At 42.6% G+C, this 24064-nt stretch overlaps 1 protein-coding gene across 1 annotated transcript in view; it reads right to left on the reverse strand.

Annotated features, from left to right (window-relative positions):
* Window positions 1–20945: 20945 nt before the first annotated feature.
* MED21 (mediator complex subunit 21) overlaps window positions 20946–24064 on the reverse strand; it is a 25252-nt gene continuing 22133 nt past the window's right edge. The window contains exons 3-4 of the mRNA XM_082253389.1: window positions 22828–22928; window positions 20946–21285 (exon numbers count right to left, since the gene is read on the reverse strand). Coding sequence (XP_082109515.1) covers window positions 21109–21285; window positions 22828–22928 — 278 coding nt within the window. The 3' untranslated portion in view covers window positions 20946–21108. The remainder of the gene's footprint in view (window positions 21286–22827; window positions 22929–24064) is intronic.

Below are 24064 nucleotides of genomic sequence, written 5' to 3' on the forward strand. Positions count from 1 at the left end.
CAGAAGAAGCTCCTGATGGAGACTCGTCTCCTTCTTCCCTCTCATCCATTAAGAAAAGACCATGCATTGATAACACTGCATATGCACCATCTCTGACTGTAGGAGAGAATCACATCATTCATTAAACTCTCCTCTGTTCGCAGACCGAGCCCTGTTCTTCAATAAGATAGACAAATATTTCTGTGGAGTAAAACACGCCCTGTTAGCCTAATCTTTTATAAGAATTAAAAGCAAATATTTCTGGTGAGTTTGATTCCAAAAACTGGGTGAAGGGAGTGAAGTCACCATTACCTTAAGATTCAGCGGGTGTGTCTTGGAATCAAATTCAACTATTCCTGCTTTTGGGTTTTATTTAATCATTCAAATAGTGTGGATGGGGCTTTTGATGGCATTTAATCTATGAACATTTGTGGTGAAGCTCAAGTGATAATACTGTTTATTTTGTAGCACTTTATTTTGCAATTTTGTTTTATATGTTTTTGCAATATTGTGGTTTCAACGCTGTATTTGTGGGAGATTTATAATTCTCCCTTTTTTAACATGTTGACACTTTCACAGACCATGTTATGAGTGCATTATGCCCATCAGACTTGTATAAAGTACTCGAAATTTCTACTTGAGTAAAAGTACAAGTGCTCGATCAAAAAGTGACTTGAGTAGAAGTGGAAGTGCTCGCAGAAAAAGTTACTTAAGTAGAAGTACTAAAGTATTCAACATTTTTTTTACTTAAGTATTGCAAGTAGTTTTTTCAAAAAATTTGCTACTTAAGTACTAAAAGTAAAAAGTACCAGTAGTTTTGAAAAAAAATTTCTACTCAAGTACTGAAAGTAGAAGTACAAGTACTGTGTTATGTAGTTATTAAAGAAAGAAGTCAAAAGTATGAACATCATATTGTTTTTATTATTTCAAATGATTTATTCAAATGATTAACCTGTGTTTGTTAGTAGTTTCTTGATGCACTTTAAGCGCTGTAGCACCATTTATTTGTTTGTTTCATATTTTCTTTTTATTGGAAAGATTTGGTATAGCAGCTTTTATTATACACAGCCTTTATTTTCGTATGCGCTGATTTACAAATGACATTATACACATTTTTTTGAGCTTTATGCAACCTGCCATCTACTGTTCTGGCAGTGGTAATTTTTTTAAAAGTAACGAGTAACTATGCAGCACAAAAAATAAATACTTGAGTAGAAGTATCGAAATCATCGAAAAAATGTAGTGAAGTAAAAGTAGAAGTAGGAGAAAAAAATTCTACTCTAGGAAAGTACAGATACCGCATTTCGGTACTTAAGTACAGTACTTAAGTAGTTCTACTTCGTTACTATACATCTCTGATGCCCATACATGTATCAATGGATGAGAGTAGAGGAGGGCATGGGTGCCCATCAGGAGCGTCTTCTATTGAGTTCAGCCCTGAAACCCAAACCTATATACGCTTACATTGCCTTAAATGAAATGCCAGGAAGAGAACTCTGTACTATGCACAGATGTTTTACACAGGATCCAGCAGCTTGTACAACTTGGGTCATCCTTCATTACAGGTGATTAGGTCACTAAATCTGTAAGAGAATATATATATATTTTTTTAACTTAACTTCAGCTTTAATGTCTGTGTCCTTCCTGGGCAGAGTCACCCTCTCTATTTGACCTGGTGGCCTAGTTTGGGAGATCTTCCCCCCTTCTTCTGTTATAGGAGTATACCATTAAGGCTGTGCGGGTGCTGCCGCTGTGGGTCCCGCACAAATACCGGCAGCCACAACCATCCAGAGAAGTGCAGGCGGGTGACATTAAGCTTGAAGTGGTTGTAAAGTCACTTTCTCTACTTACTAGAATCCCGTCTGTTATATCACGTTATATCGTTCAGTGCCTTTGTTTTTTAAAAATGATGTGGAGCAATCTCTCATTTTGCAGCACTGATGTGCAGTCAGCTGATGTCCCGGCGCTCTCCTGCCCCACTCCTAGGACTACAGGCGGAAGGGCTGAGGTCAGGGCCACTGATAAGGCAGTACAACCAGTCCTGTTGTACTGGGCCCAGGCCCCATCAGCTAATTAATGGGGACCAGGGCAGCTTTATTGTTCATTTCTGCCTAAATGAATAAATGGAAATTCCTAGAATACACCCTCACCCCTACTTGTTTACCAGGACTTAAATTATATTTCCAAGGCTCCATCAGGTTAACAGAGGGGCCCAGAAGGTGGAAGCAGAGGAAGGACTTTTTTTTTTTCATTTTTGGGGTGTAGGTGGATAAAATCATTTCTGTTCTGCTTTTCCACTACACTGAGGTGGGGTGTAGGTGTAGTTGAGGGGGCCCAATCATGAGGACTGTATGGGGCCCCATGATTTCTAGCAGCAGCCCTGGCTGAGGTTTCCTCTGACATCACCGGGAGGAGGAAAGCCTCAGGTGGTCACATGGCTGCTCAGCGGTGATCTTCAATAAAGTATTGCGCCTCATAATTTTTATAAAACAAATACACTGAACGATATAACCGGACACAAGAGGGGATTCTAGTAAGTAGAGATAGTTATTGTACATAGTATGGCAGCAGCGGGGGGGGGGGGGGGGGGGGTTTGGGGCGGTGAGGAGACAGGCACATTCACAGGATGACGGAGGCACATAAACTGACCACAGTGTCAGCACTCAGTAGCCATGATAAACCGTGGTCAGTTTACATGGGGGAGGGAGGGCAGAACCAGGCAGGATCAGCCAGGTATTTTAGGTGACAGAAAGGGCCAAATTACATGGCACAAGCACTGCGCTGTAGAACATGCTTTCAAGAAACAGGATCATATAATTTTTTTTTTAGGGTTACAAATGCTTTAATGGCACTGGAAATTGCAACTGCACTGGGAACCTAGATGTCTGTGCAGGCTGCAATTTAAAAAATAGTGCAGTGACCTATTTTCTGCAGGTGGAGGGGCACAGTGGCCCATTCAAATCATTGGGCTCTTATGTCTGCACAAACTGCGGCTGAACAGCTGTGAACCTAGCCTAAATGAAAGACAAATACCCCTTTTTGTTTTTTTTTGGTTACTGTCCCTGCCGGGAGAACACAGTGATTATTGCTAGCAGCTATAGATGCTGGCAATAATCGCATGCTAGAAATTGAACATGCTGGTTGTACTCAAGTTGATTGATGGATCGACTTAGGTACAATCAGCCTGCCCATAGATGGATCAAATCTCGGTCAATCCCTGCTGAACCGACTGAGATTCAAACCATCTATGGCCGGCTTTCGAGTCCTCGTTTCCCAAAAAGTTGTTAAAAATGATGGGATCTCAGTGAAATGTTGTCATTTTGGATAAATTATTGGATTCAAAGGGGAAGGGGAAATAAAGATGGTTTTTAAAAGTGCAGTAGACTTTATTAGTTCCTAAGGGTTACAGAAGCTTCTTTCAACTATCCTGGGCCTGTTCTGCCCCAAAATTACCCCCAAAAGCCTTTTTATTATTATTTTATGTTTTCTTCACAGAAAAAAACAGATAGCAAAAAAAGTAAATACATAAAAAAATGTAAGTGACAGTATACAAATATTTTTTTATTTATCCAGGAAAATACTTTAATAACATTGAGCCAGTACAATACAGCCATTTGATTAGATGCATACAAAATATACATACAGACACAACTTCAACAACACCATGTGTATACAGGTACACATGTGATCTGTGTATTGAATAAGTAACCATACCCCCATTCCTGGCACCATTGCAGCCGGTCCATGACCAAGTCCACTGGTGCTAGTCCAGGGACAATTAACCATGAAGCCCATAGCTTTTCGTACTTTCCGGAGCAACCCCTGTGTTGGTAGACAAGCTTTTCCATTCGTATGGTATTACCCACTGCTGTAAACCTCTCCTTTTTAGAAGGAGGATTATCAGATTTCCAATGCACCATTATAAGTTTGCGTGCAAAGAACAGGGCTCTAACAATTGCCTCTTTAATTTATTTCTCCCAATCCAATTCATCTAGTATATTGAGTAGACAGTGCTTGGGATCCATAGGTAAAGATACCTGATATACTCTGTTTAGATTGTCTACCACCCCTGTCCAAAACACATGCAGCTTGGGGCACCTCCATAGTAGGTGTATTAGGTCTCCATGATCTCTTTTACATCTTGTACCGATGGGAGTTGGTGATAAGCCCATAACATGCAGTCTGTGGGTGCGAGATATACCCTCAGAACAGTATATAGTTGGGTCAAACTCTGTGTTACATTTAACGAGCACCGATTACAAGGCCTCCTCCCATTGGTCTTCTGTAATTTCCCCCAATGTCTCTCTGCCACTTCAACCTAACTGTCAAAGGATGTTTTTTTTTAGAAAAGAGTGTAACAGCCTAACATAGCATTGGGATATATACCCCTTGGAAGTCTCTGCCTCTCTAATTAAAGTAAATATAGGTGTCGGAGACAGGGTCCACTCCGAAGATCTACCCTGCACCATCACTGAGTGTCTCAATTGCATATAGTAAAAGAGCATGGAGTCTGGTAGATTAAATTTATCCTTCAGCCCTGCAAAGGAAAGTAGTGAGCCATTGCCAAAGAATTGGTTAAGGTAAAGCACGCAATACCCTTTCCATTTAGCACTGTGTGGTAGCTTAGCTAGCTCCAGGTAGTTCCCATTTGACCAGATAGGGCTATATTCTGTGTATCCGTTAACCCCCTGAAGATATATAGCCTTATTAACACCTTTTTAATAAGATTGTATAATTTATGTGGTTTAGCCAGCGCCTGAGCTTCCAGAGCCATGGGGAGAGACCTCGACTGCACCATATGTATCATCATATAGTGCGACGATCCACAGGAACATGGAATCTGTCCGTCTACCCCCTGCAATGTTCCAACAAGGTGCTGCAATTGGTCAGAAATATAGTAAAGCCAGGGATTAGGCAAGACGAGTCCACCCGCATCCCTAGGGCATTGTAAATGTTCAAGCTTCATTCTAGGGCTCCAATTGTTCCATATTAGAGTATGAAATATTGAGTTCACAATTCTAAATGTTTTCAAAGGGATCACATGTGGGGAGTTATGTACAAATATGAGGGTCAGTGATTGCAGCGCTGCTAATAAATATATAAATAAATATAGAGTGTTCTTAAAACTGATCTGTGTGACTTAAATAAATTAATCAATAAATAAATAAAGTGACACAGATCAGTTTTTAAGAACACTCTATATTTATTTATATATTTATTAGCAGCGCTGCAATCACTGACCCTCATTCACAAAAGCACTAGCACCTTTTCTTGCAGCAGGCAGCTAATTGCACACATATTGATATTTATACACTCCTTAAGCGCGAGGTCCACAGTCCTACCCTATGTACAAATATGTTTTTCCAAAAAAAGTGAACACCCCCCAAAAAAAAATAAAAGAAAACTATTAAATATTATCCCTTTATTTACAAATACAAAGTTAAAATTAAACTATGTCTAAGGAAATAATAACAAAATAAATAACAAACGTTATACTTACCTGCTCTGTGCAATGGTTTTGCACAGAGCAGCCTTGATCCTCTTTTTTTTTGGGTCCCCCACTGGCAGTCCTGACCCCCCCCCCCCCCCCGCTAAATTACTCTAATAGCAAGCCTCTTGGCTCCTGCTGCTGTGTGAGCTAATGTGAAGAGAGAGCTGCTGCTCTCATGAACATGGATCAAGATCAGGCTTAGGTAAGTATGGGGGGTGCTGCACTCATAAAGTCCACCCTAAAGCATAAGTCCACCCTTAAACTAAAATCCCTGCATCTATAGACCTTCACTTTCTAACACTTACCTATCTAGCTCTGTAAAGAAGAAATCAGTATACTTACCTTCTTTGAAGCCAATCTAATCCGGTCTCTAGCGGCGAAAGCTCTGCAGAGGACACAGTTGGCAATGGCTGGGAAATGCCTGGGAAATAATGTCACCCATAGACTTACTATGGGTGTCCTCTGCACCCACCTCCACAGCGAAGCCGCGGCTGACAGCTCAGTATGGGATTGGGTCGGATCAGCTTCAAAAAAGGTATGTATACTGATTTCTTCTTTACAGGGCTAGATAGGTTAGTGTTAGATCATGGAGATCTGTAGATGAGCCTTTAGAACCACTTTAAAGTGTTACTAAACCCCCAACAATAAAATCAGTCTGTATATGCAGTAAAGCATGCTTGTTATACTCTCTGTGGAACCTAAGGGGTTAATCCTCTGCATTGTGTAAAAAGGTTGTTTGATCCTGTCTTCTCTGTTCCTCCCCTTCTTCCACTGTCCTCAATGCATATCCAGATATTACAGAGTCAAGGTTTTTTTTCTTCCTGGGAGGGTGCATGTGATAAGCACAGGACCAATCAGTACTTTCCAGTCAGAGAATCGGGGGGTCCTGTAGCCTCATAGGACAGTCAGAGGAGAATGAAATATCCTACAAGCTTCAACCAGACACTGATAGAAGTCACAAGACTGCTCTAACTGCTGATAAATAAAGGTATTTAGCAGTTTATATTTACAAAAACTATTGCATTTCCATGTTCTGTGTACTGTGGGAGCATGGATACAGTAAATGCAGGGTTCTGGGTTTAGTAACACCTTAACTTCTTCCGGTCCGCGCTATAGCCGAAGTACGGCTACAGCGCGGACTCTAATTCCGGGAGGCTTCTTTATACGGCCTCCCAGAGACAGGCTCCCCGCGCGCTCCCGCGAGCGCGCATCGGGGAAAATCTGTGTCGGCCGTGTCCCTTGGACACAGCCAATCACAGATCGTGGTAAATGGCCAATCACAGCGGGCATTTACCACTTGATCGGCCCATGCAATGAGAGATGATCTCATATGTAAACATATGAGATCATTTCTCATCGCCAGCTCTCCTTACTCACACAGAGACTGCATGTGAGGAAGGAGCAGAGCCGATCAGCCGTTCGGGGACACAGAGGAATGTAATCAGGGCACTGATCACCAGTGCCCTGATTACACAAGGTAAATAAAATGCACTAAGTGCCCACCATCAGTGCCCCCATCAGTGCCCACACTCAGTGCCCATTGTGCTGCCAGTCAGTGCCCATCAGTGCCTGCTCATCTAGGCACTGATGAGCACTGACTGGCAGCACTATGGGCACTGAGTGTGGGCACTGATGGTGCTGCCCATCAGTGCTCATCAGTGCCATCCGTCAGTGTCCATCAGTGTCCAGCAGTGCCGCCTCTCAGTGCCGCCCATCAGTGCCGCCTCTCAGTGCCACCTCTCAGTGCCCAGCAGTGCCACCTATCAGTGCTCAACAGTGCCGCCTATCAGTACTCATCCATGCCGCCTATCAGTGCTCATCAGTGCGGCATATTAGTACCTCCTCATCAGTGCCCATAAGTCCCACCTCATCAGTGCCCATCAGTGCAGCCTATCAGTGCCCATCAGTGCCGCCTCATCAGCGCACATCAGTGAAGGAGAAAATGTATTTATTTTCAAAATTTACTCGCAGAAAATAAAAAAAACTTTTTTTGTTTTTCAAAATTTTCTTTCTTTTTTCTTTTTTTGTAAGAAATAAAAAACCCAGAGATGATTAAATACCACCAAAAGAAAGCTCTATTTGTGTGAAAAAAATGATAAAAATTTCATATGGGTACAGTGTAGCATGACCGCGCAATTGTCATTCAAAGCGTGAGAGCACTGAAAGCTGAAAATTGGCCTGGATAGGAAGGGGGTGAAAGTGCCCGGTAGGCAAGTGGTTAAAGTGGTTGTTATTAAGTCAGAAGCTTTTTATCTTAATGCATTCTATGCATTAGAATAAAAAGCCTTCTGTGTGCAGCAGCCCCTTCAGCCCCCCTAACAATTACCTGAGCCCACCTCTATCTAGTGATATTGCAGGAGTGTCTCCGCTGCCTGGGACTCCCCTCCCTATTGGCTGAGACAGCAGCATAGCACCATTGACTTCTGTTGTTGTCAATCAAAGTCAGTCAGCCAAAAAGAAGAGAAAAGGGGGCCAGGCCGGGCCTCAGCTCTGTGTCTGAATGGACACAGGGAGCTGTGGCTCGGCTCAGCTTGGCTCGGGTGCCCCATAGCAAGCTGCTTGCTGTGGGGGCACTCAACAGGAGGGAGGGGCCAGGAGCGCCAAAGAGGGACCTGAGAAGAGGAGGATTGGGGCTGCTCTGTGCAAAACCACAGAGCCGGTAAGTACAGTATAATATATTTATTTTTAACTAAAAAAACGAGACTTTACAATCACTTTAAGATAGCCCAATTAGAAAAATGTACCAAACCCATACATAAAAAGTGCATCCTTTATTTTAAAAATGCAGCACACCCCAACATAGTGAGCTACAATGGGGTGCCATTCACCAATGTATAGTATATGATGTACATTAATGCAACACTACTGTGTAAGCCTCTAAATACATTAAAAATATATTCTCTTTTATTATTAAAGAAAAAACTTTTTTTTTTTTTTCCAAGCAATTTTGTCCTAAGCAGCTCATTACACAAAACTGTGAGTCTCTCTTTCTTCAAATTTTCGGCAATGGTGAAACTGGTCATTTAGCGGCAAAATCAGTTTTGGAGAAATGACTCACCCCTACTCTTTACTTACACATTACCTCCTAATGTCTAATTTCCTGGTGAAGTAACTATTATAAGTAGTGGGGTATGACTTCTGTGCCATTTTAAACATTGTCAGCCCAGACAGGGCCTTCTCTAATCCGGAGATATTTTCACAGTATGACCTCACTCATGGATGGCGACTGGCGAATGATTTGTGGTGTTACACAATGACACAAGTGTTCTTGGCTGCCTGAGAGACGGTGTGACTCACTCCCAGCCTCTCCTCCTTTTTCCTCCTAAAACTCCCAGCCTAATCCTGGCACATCCCTAAAAAAAGAGCCTTTGAGGATGGTGACGCACTTTTATCCATTTCTGGAAGTTAAACCAACTTGGAAAAGCTGGGAAGTGTAACTAATAAATAGCCGGCTGTATTATGGTGATGGGGAGGAGAACACTTTGCCCTGAAATATACAGTAACTTAATTGTACTCAAGTGTAGCTGAGCCCGCAAAATATAAACATTTATTCTGAAAGGGGAATCGCCTCCAAGGAAAGAATTCTGAAAAGACATTTCCTCATCAACTGAAATATTCAACTTCAACACAATACTAAACTAAAGGGTCAGTCCTACCAAAATGAATATTTCAGTGTTTAGTAGATACCAGAGAGTTAAACTGTATTTAAGCCCCAAAACAAACAAAAAATAAAAGTATTTTGAAATGTACTCATTATTAGATGCAGTGGCTGAATCAGCGCCGGTTCACACTACCGCGACGCTACTTCCCGGGGCGACCTCCGAGATCGCGGTGCGAGCAGCGCGCCGCGACCTCGGAGTGGCCGCCACGGACTTCATAACATTGAAGTCTATAGCGGTCGCCTCCTGTTCGCCCCAAAGAAGCTCCGGACCCTTTTTCTAAGTCGGAGCGACTTGTGTCGCTCCTATTAGAACGGGTCCGCAGCTTCCCTATGGGAGGCGACCTGCGGCGACCTGTGAGGCGACCAGGTTGCCTCACAGGTCGCCTTAGTGTGAACGGGGGCTAAGTTTTCTTTTTTCCTTTATTTTCTTTTTAGTTCAATACATTTTTTAATACATTTTGAAACTTTATTATTATTATACAGGATTTATATAGCGCCAACAGTTTGTGCAACGCTTTACTATGTGAGGGAAGACAATACAGTTACAATACAATTCAATACAGGAGGAATTAGAGGGCCCTGCTCCTTAGAGCTTACAATCTAGAAGGGAGGGTCAAGTGAAACAAAAGGCAATAACTGTGGGGGATAAGCTGATGGAGAAAATGGAAGTATAGTTGTTAGGTGTGGGTAGGATAGGCTTCTCTGAAGAGGAGAGTTTTCAGGGATCATCTAAAAGCTAATAGAATAGGAGATAATCTGACAGATTGGGGTAAAAAGTTCCATAGGATTGGAGAGGCTCTGGAAAAGTCCTGGAGGCGAGTATGGGAGGAGGTGACGAGGGAGCTAGATAGCAGGAGGTTTTGAGAGGAATGAAGAGAGCAATTAGGTTGGTATTTTGAGACTAGGCTAGTGATGTAGCTGGGGGCTCAATTGTGGATGGCTTTGTAAGATGTTAGCATTCTGAATTTAATTAGTTGGGTGAGCGGAAGCCAGTAGAGGGATTGGCAGAGTGGATTAGCGGACACTGGGCAATTGGTAAGGTGAATGAGTCTGGCAGAAGCCTTTATGATGAATTGAAAGGAGGATAGGCTATGCAGAGGTAAGCCAATGAGAAGGGAATTGCAGTAATCGAGGCATGAGATGACCAGGGAATAATCTAGGAGCTTTTTTGTGTCATTGGTTAGAAAGGGGCGTATTTTGGAGATGTTGCAGGGGTTGAGGTGGCATGATTTAGACAGTGATTGGATGTGGGGCTTGAAGGAGAGTTCAGAGCCCAGGACTACACCTAGGACCTTGGCATGCGGGGATGGGGTGATAGTGGTGCCATCCATTTTGACAGAGAGATGGGGGGAAGGGGCATGTGGTGGAGGAAAAATTATAAGTTTGGTTTTGAATAGATTGAATTTGAGGAAGTGGTGTGACATCCAGACTGGTATATCTGATTAGTGATACGTGAGGAGACTGAGACTGAAACATATTAATAGTTAAACATACATGAGGTTTTGTATTTTACATACAATCGTAATATTTTTACATAAAAATTTTAAAAGCTTATGAGAATAAATATATGCAGATTAAGATATCCAGTTGTTCCATACATTTATACAACATGTAATTTTTATTTTCACTGGTGATCTTGCTAGTGACAAACTTCCTGTCCATGGATGACAACACTCACTGTACTCTATCTGTATCAATGAAGGAGCAATGTTGTCACCCAAGGACACTCTCCTTATTTGGACAACAAACAACCCCCCCCCCCCTCCTAATCTTTATTACATAGAGTGGAGAAGTTTTATAGTCTATCATGACATTGTTAGAAATTTTAGTAAAGTGCACAGAGTGGTCACAATGTTTCTAATGGGGTCAACAGAATTTTCCTGTAATTGTAGGTAATATACCTAGCTTGAGAAAAAAAAAAAAAAAAAACATGCAACCACCATATCTAAAGACAGGTAAGCTGCAATGTAATCTTTTTTTTTTTCTTGGGTTTAGATATTTTTTTAACTCCACTGATAGTTTCTTCTTTCTCCTGGGGATTCTATTGGTGAGATCTCTACTCTGAGTTCTCCAGTGTGCACACCTGTTGTGCCCATTATGAGGGGTTCCCACCATCCCTGTGCTACGTTCTTGAGTCTGCACACCTGCTGCACCCATTATGAGGGGTTCCCAAAAATCCTGTGCTAAGTTCCTGAGTCTGCACGCCTGCTGAAAGCATTATGAGGGGTTCCCACTATTCCTGTGCTAAGTTCCTGAGTCTGCACACCTGCAGAACCCATTATGAGGGGTTCCCAAAAATCCTGTGCTAAGTTCCTGAGTCGGCACGCCTGCTGAACCCATTATGAGGGGTTCCCATCATCCTTTTCCTAAGTTTCGGAGTCTGAAAACCTGCTGAACCCATTATGAGGGGTTCCCATCATCCTTTTCCTAAGTTCCTGAGTCTGAAAACCTGCTGAACCCATTATGAGGGGTTCTCACTATTCCTGTGCTAAGTTCCTGAGTCTGCATGCCTGCTGAACCCATTATGAGGAGTTCCTACCAATCCTCTGCTAAGTTCCTGAGTCTGAACACCTGCTGAACCCATTATGAGGGGTTCCCACCATTCCTGTGCTAAGTTCCTGAGTCTGCACACCTGTTGTTCCTATTATGAGGGGTTCCCACTCTCCCTCTGCTAAGTTACTGAGTCTGAACACCTGCTGAACCCATTATGAGGGGTTCCCACCATTCCTGTGCTAAGTTCCCTGAGTCTGCACACCTACTGTGTCCATTATGATGGGTTCCCACCATCCTTGTTCTAAGTTACTGAGTCAGCACATTGTGTGCCCATTATGAGGAGTTCCCACTATCCCTCTGCTAAGTTCCTGAGTCTGCACACCTGCTGTGGCCCTTATGATGGGTTCCCACCATCCCTGCAGAGTTATATATGTATTTTATATTATGGAGAATGTAACTGAAGGAGCTGGAACATACAAAGATGGGCAGAGACACTCAAAACTCCCAGGTGGACTGGAGCAGAGATAGGAACTATGCCAGGGAGATGTAGCTGCTGAAGCATTCAAAACACAAGAATCCAAAGAATGAATTAGCCTGCCAGGCTCTAACTAATACTTAAGAATCTCTATTGGTTAGACACTCTCTTTAAGTTCAATGCAGCAGAAGAAAATAGACTTAAATGAAAAAACTTGAATCTGTGCAGAAGAAAACCTTTGAGTTTGACCACATTCATCGGCCAGCATTCACCCCCTAGATTCACATTAAATGTATCCCAAATCTGAAGGTAATAAGGATTTAAAGAAAGCCTATACTTTGCAAATTCAGGGCATGTTTGCTTTAATCCCTTGATCCTAGCAGTATATACCTTTCCTTCGCTTCCCAGCTGCTCAGTTCAGCACCTGTACTTCCCGGTATGAAGCATTTGGCCAATCAGTGCTGTCACATAGTAAGGCTGGCCATACATTATACAATTTTCCTGTAAAATTTTTCTTTAGATTTACCAAAACCATATACTATGAGGTCAAACCTAAACACTTTCAAGGCAGGCCCTTGCACGACATAGATCACATGTGTCCGAATAAGGCCCTCCAGGCCATTTCTTTATGTGGCCCTCGCACCTCTCCTGCAGCTGCTGCATCTTCCTCATCTCTGCCCCCACTCAGGAGACAGTAGCAGAGAGGAGGATAGAACTCCTCTGCCAGATCCTGTGCTTCTCTGTGCAGCCATAGAGAGGCTCGTCTCTGCCAACCCCCGTCTCTGCAGTCAGCAGCAGAGAGGAGGACAGAAATCCTCCTACAGATCCTGCACCTCTCTGGGCAGTGGCAGTACCCCATTGTCTTCCCCTTCACTGGTCTCAGCATTCAGCAGACTCAGGCAGCTGACTCCAGCCCTCCTATGGTTCTCTTCCAGACCCTGCAGTTTCTGCTTCCCAGCTCCACCCCAGCTTTTTCCCAGCAGCATAGTATGGTAAGGGGGTGCACTGTGATGTAGGGGAGGGTGGGGGACTCTTGACTTCTAATTAAAGGGGGGCTACAGATATAACTGGCCCTCTGGGGGTTACTATAATGCTGATATGGCCCGTGATTAAATTGAGTTGACACCCCTGACGTAGATTAAGGTAAATCTAAAGGAGATTAAACAGGAAAATTGTATAATGTCTGGCCTGCTTAAGTCGGCCCCAGTGACTTGTACCATACACTAGAACCTTCCTTTACCTCTGATGGCCGAATAGGGTGACAACGCTCTGTCCTCATCTACCAATTGCTCTTGTGCGTTGCCATCACTCATGGAGTGCATGTAGATGAGAAGTGCTTGCAAAAATGTTGCTGAAGATCAGTAGCACTGAGATTTAAAGAGGATCTCCACCCAAAAGAGAAGTTCCAATTAAAGGCCACCTCCCCCACTCCTGTTTATGAAATGGCACTTTTGGGAAGGAGGGAGGGGGGAGCGGGTACCTGATTTTGACAGGTGCCCACTCCCACTTCCACTCTGACTGCCTAGGTGAATGGAGTGTAGGTTCTCCTTCCCATCTCCTTCCCCGCAGTCTTCTGGGACACATCACAGGTCCCAGAAGACTGCGGGACCATTCATGATGCGAAGCACGGCTCACGCATGTGCAATGGGCACCTTGCTGTGAAGATACAAGCTGTCCCATCCAGGTGCCCACAGTTAAGATGCCGGCGCCGGGGACAGAAGACAGGAGGTGAAATGGCTGGGGTGAGCACAGCGCTGGTCCATGGGACAGTTAAATGGCTGTTTATTAAAAGTCAGCAGCTACACTTTTTGTATCTGCTGACTTTAAATTTTTACACAGGAGACTGGAACTTTAACAAAGGATGAAAAAAGTGAAAAGTCATATTTTAAATGTTTTTTTTTTTTTTTTTAATAATACACAGTGCATAGTGCAAACTATATGCCATTCAGTTAGGATTCATCTGTACAATGTCCTGCCAGGCTTGGTGGATATTCATTGAGAATTGGTAAAGATTTTAGGGGAATATACAAGTGGATTTTGGAATTAGAGTGGATTTCTCATTTAGATACGTTTTCCATTTTTACTAGGACTGGCATTCCATGGGAGGAGGATACTTAGAGAAAATGGAACATTCCTGCCTAATATAGAGCCGTTACTTCTATATTGGGCTGCAGACGGAGCACAAACACTTGCAGGGACTGTCTTATCTCAGCAGAATTTCTGGAAAATATCCCCTTATCAAAATAGGCCTGTCCACATATTCGCCCCCTCCGGGCATGTAGGATTTGGAGATCATTCTATGGCCACTTCCAGTGAAATGTTACACTTCTGTTTAATCTATAGAGATAGAAACTGACTGTGTAGACGTGGACACAACACACGCCAAAAGCGGCATTTTAACCCCGCTGATGATGAATGCCAAACATGCAAGGTTATGATCTTTGATGTATATAGGCCATCATATTCCATAGTGTTCATACATAACATACCTGTATAATATTACAACTAAACTCTATGCAGATGTAAAAGACATAAATGATTGCAGCGCTGCAATCATCTTTACATTTTTTTTTGTAAATACCTGAATTTGAGCTGGTATCAGCCTCTTTCAGTCCTTGTACAGCAGGGTTGGAGTGTGAGAAGAAGCAGCACAAGGAATCAGTTTGGGTGCTGATAAGAAGCATACTGATAGGAGGAGACAGCTGAGTGACAGAGAGATGAACTCATCACTGCCGCTTCTCATTTCACTGTGTGGTAACAGGTTGGGGGCAAGTCCAGAATGACCTGGATTTAGAGGAAGGGCAGCTGGTCATGAGAATGAGGGCATCTAGTGGAAGAAAAAAGTACTGCAGGGGAAATCTTTGAATTGAAGGTGTATATTGTAGCAAAAGCTGGTTTTATTTCTTTATCTAATGGGCAATTTATTTTCATCATGTTATTTTGGCTGGAGTACTGTTTGAATTTTCATTGTGTTTGCAATAGGGTTTTTTTTTTACCCACCTCCTTATCACGCTATAGCCTAAAGACAGCTACAGCACGGCTCTGTTGTTCTGAGAGGGCGTTCGTGGACGTGCATCCGGCGCACTCTGTGATCGGCTGTGTCCAAAGCGGCCCTTTACAATGTGATCAGCTGTGTCCAATCACAGCTGATTACAGTGTAAATAGAGTTGCTGGTTATTGGCTCTCCTTTTCTCACACACTGTCATAGCGTGAGGAGAGGGGAGCTGGTAACCGGCAATCCTGACAGGGGGCATGTACACAGATAATCAGGGCACTGATTATCAGTGCAGCCTCATTAGTGCAGGCTATCAGTGTCCATCAGTGCAGACTCATCAGTAAAGGAGAAAATATATTTATTTGCAAAATGTTCTAACACAAACTAAAAAAAAGTTTTTTTTTTTCTCAATTTTCTGTATTTTTTGTGTTTGGCAAAAAATAAAAACCCCAGGAGGTGAATAAATACCACCAAAAGAAATCTCTAGCCGTCTCTAAATCATAATAAAAATTTCATATGGGTATAGTTTTGCATGACAATTGTCTTTCAAAGTGCGATAGCACTGAAAGCTGAAAAATGGCCTGGTCAGGAAGGGGGTGTTGGTGCCCAGTAACTAGCAAGTGGTTAAATGAATACAAGCTGAAGCTGTAACTTTCAGCCCCCGTTGACACCAATGCGACTTGTCTCGCAATTTGACAGTTCCAAATTGCATGACATATCGCACCCTATTGTCAGCAATGGAACACTTCAAAATCGGTGCAACTCCAACTTTGCAGTGCAGCACCAAATTGAGAAAAAGGTTTCTGCACTATTTTTTTGCGATTTCAGGTGCGACTTGCATTGACATCTGTGCATGAAGTGACACAGATGTCAGCCAAGTAGCACCTGAAATCGTGCTGACATGCTACTTTGAAATCGTGCTACTTCAAGTGAAGTAGCATCAATGTGAACCAGGGCTCAATCAAGTTCTTTTACAACATCATAGTTGGCAGAATTTGCAATACTACTTTACTAAGCTATTTGCTTTTTGTGCCTTTCCAGTTTGATTTGAAGCCAAGTGTATTACCCACTGGTCCTATGGCCAATTACAGCTCCAGACTCAAAATCTTCTACTGCAGTCAGCAGGGGTACCTTTTGCAAAGAAAAGATATACATTTGCAGAAAAGCATTGTAATCATCAGCAGTGGATCTAATGTGCATTGCTAGGCTCTGTACCAAGGTATAAGTTTCAATTAGGGCTCATTCACATGAGCTTTGCTCTCCAAAGAGTGATCCACATTTAGACTGCTTTTTAGAAAGCATTTGGCAGGCAGTGAGGTAAAGTTGTATCGTCTGTTCACCCCCAAGCTAGTGTGCCGCAACCATATGGTCTAAGAAGATATGGAGCTGCATCTGTCAATGGACAATAGAGAAAAAGGCACATCTTTGTTGGCAGGTAAAAAAATAAATAAATAATTTGGGTGCAATCTCAGGCTCAGTCTGCCTGAGACTGCCAGGGCAGCTGTCTGCTCATACCTCATATGAGTAGGCAGTTACTGAATGACAGGAGGTATTAATGAACTTACCAGAAATCACATCAGTGCCCTGGTAGTTAATTGAGAACTACAAGCTGTCAGCTGCAATGGCTGATAGTAGTTCTCCCACTGACAATTTGTGCAGAATGTGCGGTCTGCTGCATCAGTAACATGTTACACCTGAATACAGGGTGTAACATGTTAGAGAAGGTGAAGTATCCTTTAAGCAGGCATGTAACAATTTTAGAAGGAGCTCAGCAATTGATGTGCTGGAACTGGAGAAAGTCCAGAGAAGGGCAACAAAAAATAATTAGGGGAATGGAGGGAATCAGCTATGAGGAAAGACTACAAGCACTGAACTTATTCTCTCTGGAGAAGAGACGATTGAGGGGGGGGATATGATATCAATGTACAAATACTGTACTGGCAACCCTAGCATATGGAAAAACCTATTCAGAGAAAGGGAATACAATAAGACACGTGGCCACTCACTAAAACTAGAGGAAAGGCAGTTTAACCTTAAAATACGCAGGGGGTTCTTCACTGTCAGAGCAGTAAGGATGTGGAATTCTCTTCCGCAAACAGTGGTATCAGCAGGGAGCATCGATAGTTTCAAAAAAACAATTAGATGGGCACCTTAAAGACCACTTCACTAACTATGTAACTATGTAATTGCAACCCCTATTATTTCCTTAGGGGAGGCTTACATGATAGGGCAACTTCAGCTGTACAACCCCCACCCCAAAGTGAGAAGCTTACCTAGTAAAATACTTTTAATTAAGCTGCATTCCCAGTCTTCAACGTATGGCCCTTTGGAGAAAAGGGTCATAAAAAAACAAAAAAAAAAAAACTGTAAAACATCCCTGACAACTCCTCTTCCTACTGCAGCCCCATTCATTCCTAGGGGTGGGCTCTACTTAAAAACAGAGTGCACTAAGCCTTTTATTCTCTTTCCCCCTGACCTAACCTAATCCAACTCACCCTTTTCCTCCACAGATGCATATGTACTTCAATCAAATGGCCACGTCTGCATTACAGCCCCACAGACTCCCAATTATCTGCAGCCTCAGGACACAGACCCTTAAAAATAAATGGACAAGTACAGCTGCAATGCACATGTATAGCCAAGGCAGCACAGACTTGCAACTAACAGAACCACGACCATCCAATTGAGGTATGTATGCATCTATGGAGGGGGAGGGTAAGTTAAGGCTGGGGAGAAGGCAAAAAGGTTAAATGCACTTTGTATTAAAAAGTGTACTGATCCTTTGATGGCTGGAGGTTGCAAGGAGCACAGCTCACCCATAGTAACAAATGGGTTGCGCATGCACAGTAAGAAAAGGACCCAGCCTACATGTTTACTTTGCAAAGGTTGTGCAATGTAGGATGGAGCCACGCATTAAAAAAAAAAAAAAAAAAAAAAAATTGAGAAGGGTGGAGGAAGTCAAACATTTTACTAGGGTCCTATACTCAGGATAAAAGGTTAAGTTGTCCTTTAATTTACATTATATATAGGCATGAGAAAATGGTCATAACTACATTTTTGTAACATTTACTTATGTTATTAGAAAAAAAACAAACACTTCAACATCAGGACAGGATACATTGCAAATTTATTTTTCTCCTTTTTGCAATGACTGTAAAATCTATAGGCAACCATGCCATCTGCATCAGATATAAAATGTATTATGTGTCAGGTAGTGCAGATTGAGTGCGCCATCTGCTGGCTAGAAGTTGAGGGCGCATGGCACCAATGTATGAAGAGGACCTCTCACCTTTGTGTTATTATTCAGCTTTATGCCAGTTATGGAATTTTTGCAAGTATTTAATTTGGGGCAAACTGTTTAGTGTTTTGAAAAAAAAAAAAAAAAAAGGAGGAGGGTGAAGGACGTTCTAAAAAAAAAGGCCCTTTGCCTCAGTTTTCCTGTCTCATTACAGAACTCTACTAATTTATTTTTACAGTTCACAATTGTTCATTTTTTTTTGTGCCTACTTAAAAACAAAATAAGATACTGAACAAAGAGCATTTTGCCGATTTTTATAAAGTAATACAATCAAATCACGTAATTTGAAATGCAGATTTTTTTTTTTTTTTTAATGTAGATCTACATTGCATCTGGAAAGTATTCACAACGCTTTACTTTTTTCACATTTTATGTTACAGCCCTATTTCTAAATGGAATAAAATTATTTTCCTCAAATTTCTACAAACAATACCCCAGAATGACAACGTGAAAGAAGTTTGTTTAAAACCTTTGCAAATTAACAATAAAAAAACGGAAAAAAAAAAAAAAAACGAACGTAAGTATTCACAGCCTTTGCCATGACACTAAGTGCCCGTCCACATTTGTGCGATCACAGAGATCGCATGCAATTCGGAGTGCACTGCTCCTAAAATTACATGCAATCACTGTGCGGTGCAAATTCAACCATACAGTTTGTTTGGCTGAATTTGCACAGCAATTGCACTAAAGGATGCACAGGACCCTTTTTTTGGTCCACAGCAGAATCGGATCGCATGGTGGTTCACACTAGTGCGATCCGATTCTGTGCGAACTTTCAGATCGCATTGCGATATGCGATCTGTTCTGGGGGTGTCGTTAACTTTTAATTGACACCCTCAGCATATCGCATATGGCAGTGTGAACTGCCAGGGGTGCGGATGCGGGAACACGCTGTGAATTCGCAGCGTTCCTGCATCGCACAAATGTGAACCAGCACTTAAAATTGAGCTCAGGTTCATCCTGTTTCCACTGATCCTCCTTGAGATGTTTCTACGACTTGGGAGTCTACCTGTAGTAAAATCAGTTGATTGGACATGATTTGGAAAGGCACACACCTGTCTATATAAAGGTCCCACAGTGCGTGTCAGAGCACAAACCAAGCCATGAAGTCCAAGGAATGGTCTGTAGACGAGACAGGATTGTATCAAGACACAAATCCGGGAAAGGGTACAGAAAAATTCCTGCAGCATTGGAGGTCCCAATGAGCACAGTGGCCTCCATCATGTGTAAATGGAAGTAGTTTTGGACTAGCAGGATCAAGGGAGAAGGGCCTTAATCAGGGATGTGACCAAGAACCCGAAGGTCACTCTTGCAGAGCTCCAGTGCTTCTCTGTGGAAAGAGGAGAACCTTCCAGAAGAACAACCATTTCTGCAGAAGTCCACCAATCAGGCCTGTATGGTAGAGTGGTCCAGACAAAAGCCATTCCTAAGTAAAAGGCACATGACAGCCCACCTAGAGTTTGCCAAAAGGCACCTGAAGGACTCTCAGACCATTAGAAACCAAATTTTTTGGTCTGATGAAACAAAGATTGAACTCTTTGGCCTGAACTGCAAACATCATGTCTGGACGAAACCAGGCACCACCCATCACCTGGCCAATACCATCCCTACAATGAAGCATGGTGGTGGCAGCATCATGCTGTGGAGAGATTTTTCAGCGGCAGGAACTGGGAAACTAGTTAGGATCAAGGGAAGATGAATGCAGCAATGTACAGAGACATCCTTGATGAAAACCGGCTCCAGAACTCTCTGGACCTCAGCCTTGGGCGAAGGTCCATCTTTCAACAGGACAATGACCCTAAGCACACAGCAAAGATAACAAATGACTGGCTATGGGACAACTCTAAGTGCCCTTGAGTGGCCCAGCCAGAGCCCAGACTTGAAAATCTTCTGGAGATCTGAAAATGGCTGTGCACCAACGCTCCCCATCAGACCTGATGGGAGCTTGAGAGATCCTGCAGTGAAGAATGAGAGAAATTGCCCAAAAATAGGTGTGCCAAGCTTGTAACATCATACTCAAAAGACTTGAGGCTGTAATTGGTGCCAAAGATGCTCCAACAAAAGTATTGCGCAAAGGTTGTGAATACTTCTGTACTTGGGATTTTTTCCTTTTTTATTTTTAATAAATTTGCAAAGATTTCAAAAAAACTTCTTTCACATTGTCATTATGGGGAATTGTTTGTAGAATTTTTAAGGAAAGTACTGAAGTGAATCCAATCTGGAAGAAGGCTGCAACATACAAAATGTGGAAAAAGTGAAGTGCTGTGAATACTTTCCAGGTGCACTGTGCATGCTCATTATCATGATTTAGAATCTGTGTAAGTCGCTGTGGACTAGGAAAATCTGCATATTTTCAGGAGGGGGGGGGGGGACCCATATAACTTCCCTTTGTTTTCACATTATTTATAAATAAGATGGTAGAAAGCCCTACATGATCCACCCAATAACAGTGATAGCAGATGAAGGAGGAGTGGAAAGGTTGCGTTTTTAGAGATTAAAGGAACAGATTTTTTTTTCAATTTTAGCACTTTTCATTATGCATAAAATGGCAGGTGGTCTGCTAAACATATTGAAAATATGAGTATTGAACATATGGCATTCCTGTACATTAGTCCGATGGCGACACACAAGCTTGCACAGACAGCAAGACTACAGGGCACTCCTTTTTCTCTAGGTGCACAATCAGTTCTCAGAGGAGGAACACTGCCCTCTAGTGTTAGCTCTCTGGAAGTGGCTGAGTGAGGATGCAGCTTCGGGTCTTCAGCTGGGACTGAGCGATGTCGGCTAGGGCAGACTGGATCTTTTCCAGCAACATGTCCCCTCTGTAGACCACCTCCTCCAGACGAGCTGCAGCGGCATGGTTCTCCTCTTCTAGCTGGTACAAACTGGCAGCCTTTAAAGAGTCAAGAAATGCAAATGTGACAATGACTAACATCTGAGCAGATCAAACCGACCCCCCATGTGATGCATTTAAAGCTAAAGTTTATTCTTCAAATGATTATCTTCCATGGTTTCTCCCTCTCCACCTCATCAATTTGTGAAGTACATTTTTAAATAAAATCCGTTTACAATACATACCTCATATTTTGGATTCAAGGACATCATCCTTGGTGGTCTGTGCTCCTCTATGCAATGCAGGCAGATTACAGGTGGTGAGAGGGGCCTGGTGGGGTGCTGTACATGGCTTCCTGAATACCTAATAGCACCTTGCCTAAGTACTCCTCCCAAGAACCATCAGCTCTAATGCAAGCAGTGGACTGACTCTTAGGAGTAGTTATGCAAATATCAAAATGCCGTAAAAGGCAAATTTCGATCTGGGGGAGTGATCAGTCTGAGGCAGGCTTAAATGTAGACTGCTCGAGGTGAAACCTACATGTGATGCTGAGCCTCCATCATTGAAAGTACTGAAAACAAACAAATAAAATAAAAGGGGCTCAGAAAAGTCAAGCTAGAGATGAAAGGGCTGGGTTTCCTCCAGTAAGGAAATGAGATGGGCTCTAGCTAGCTTCTAATGAACATTGTGAGCAGCTCACAGTGTGCAATGAAATCAAAGCAAGCAAGCTATTTCAGTACAGGGGAGGAGCATGTACAACTGTAAGACTAATCAGAAGGTTGGAATTCAGCTTTAAAAAGTTACTAAGGCCGACCATTCACTATTCGAACTAGAAATGGACAGGCTGAATGTACCAGGTTGATTGATCAACTTGGGTACGGCCAGCCTGCCGGATTCTTACAATTATCACTAGCGGCTGCTATAGCCGCTAACGAAAAGCACTGTTTTCTCCCGGCGAGGACAGCTTCCCCCGCCTGCCTCCGCGCTGGGAGCAGACAATAGCCTGGCAGGAGGGATTCCCATCTGCACCATGCGTGTTGATGGGGCAACCGTGCAAATTTCCTGGGGAGAAATTTGCACAGTATATGGCCAGCCTAAGTTTATGGATTTCTGTCTGAAAACAACAAGGTACGCTTTAGTGTTTGTCTGCATAAAGGAATCAGCCATGGGAGCATGGTGGAGATGGAGAAAGACTGCCCTACAGTAAGGACAATTATTCTGTGGAGCTTCTTGGACCCCATACCCAGGCTATTTACAGGACCTCAACTGCTCTCCAGTTCAGCCTTACCCATTCTTTACACCAAACTGCTCAGCCCCCATCCCACTTTTCACCTCTTGCACCCAGGACCTCTTCTGCCCACCAGACTTCTGGAATTTGACAAGTGAATGTTAGGTTCTGGGGCCATGAGTAAATCCTTAAAAATACTACACATTTGTTTTCCTTGCAGAAAACAGACTACCTTATACAGCAGACAAGACAAACAAATATTAGCATAAGCAGTCAGCAAAAGACAATAGAAAAATTACATTTCCCATAGAATATAAAAGCATACCAGCTGTATTGCACAGATCTCATTCCAGCATATCAGTTGCCTGTCTCACCTGTAATGCTGCTGTGGATTCCTCACTGGGCAGAGAATCAATAAGAACATCAATGTCTTTTGCTGTCCGGGCAATGAGAGCTGCAAATAGCTGGGCGTACTCTGTAACATGAAGAGACATCAAATAACACATTTCTATTTTAAATATACTTAAAGTCCAACTGAATTTTCAGTTAAAATCAACTGAATACATTCCAGGAGAATCAAAACAAAATAGGATTTTTTCTGTAGCTTACCTGGAGTACATCACGGGACACAGAGCAGGTAATGACTATCTGGGATGTCCTAAAGCAATGCCCTTGAGGGAGGGGGGGGATATAGAATCCCATAATTGCCCCTGGGCAAAGAACCATCCATAGGAACTTATAGTGCTGCTTGCATCATGCTAATACCAAACTGAGCCCCTTCTCGGGCTCTAACATCCACTTGATAAAACCTTGTGAATGTATGAACTGAAGACCAAGTAGCAGCTTTGTGGATGCTTTGATGGATGAGGCCGAAAAACCACTTTGTCCTGATGAAGGATCAAAAATGGCTCCCTACAGGAAAGAGCTGCTAACTCTGAGACCCGCCTGGCCGAGGTTATAGCAACCCAAAAAAAAAAAAAAAAATTTTCCTTACCAACAATATCAAGGGAATCTGCCTGATAGGTTCAAAGGGCTACCTCTGCAGCACCAAGAGTAAAAGATTCAGGTCCCAAGGACACAGGGGTGGCTTAACTGGCGGAACCATGCAAATCACACCTTGCATAAATGTCCGCACCAAAGAGTGCATCGCTAAAGGTCTCTGGAAAAAAAACAACAAGACTGAGACTTGACCTTTAACCACTTTAGCCCCAGAAGATTTTGCTGCTCAATGACCAGGCCACTTTTTTCAACTTGGCACTGCGCGACTTTACCTATCAATTGCGCAGTCATGCAATGCTGTACCCACACAAAATTTACGTCCTTTTTTTCCCACAAACAGAGCTTTCTTTTGGTGGTATTTGATCACCTCTGCACTTATTTTTTCGATATTAATAAAAAAAGAGCAAATATTGCGAAAAATTGACATTTTCTACTTTGACTGTTAAAAAATATCCAATATATTAAATTTTTGTCATATATTTAGGCCAAAATGTATTTAGCAACATGTCTTTGACAAAAAAAATTTCTCAATTTTACCCCCTTCCTGACCAGGCCATATTTTGCGATTCGCCACTGCGTTACTTTTTTTTCTCACAAATCGAGCTTTCTTTT

This window comes from Pelophylax lessonae, assembly GCF_965119305.1.
Source record: "Pelophylax lessonae genome assembly, chromosome: 4".
NCBI lineage: Eukaryota > Metazoa > Chordata > Amphibia > Anura > Ranidae > Pelophylax > Pelophylax lessonae.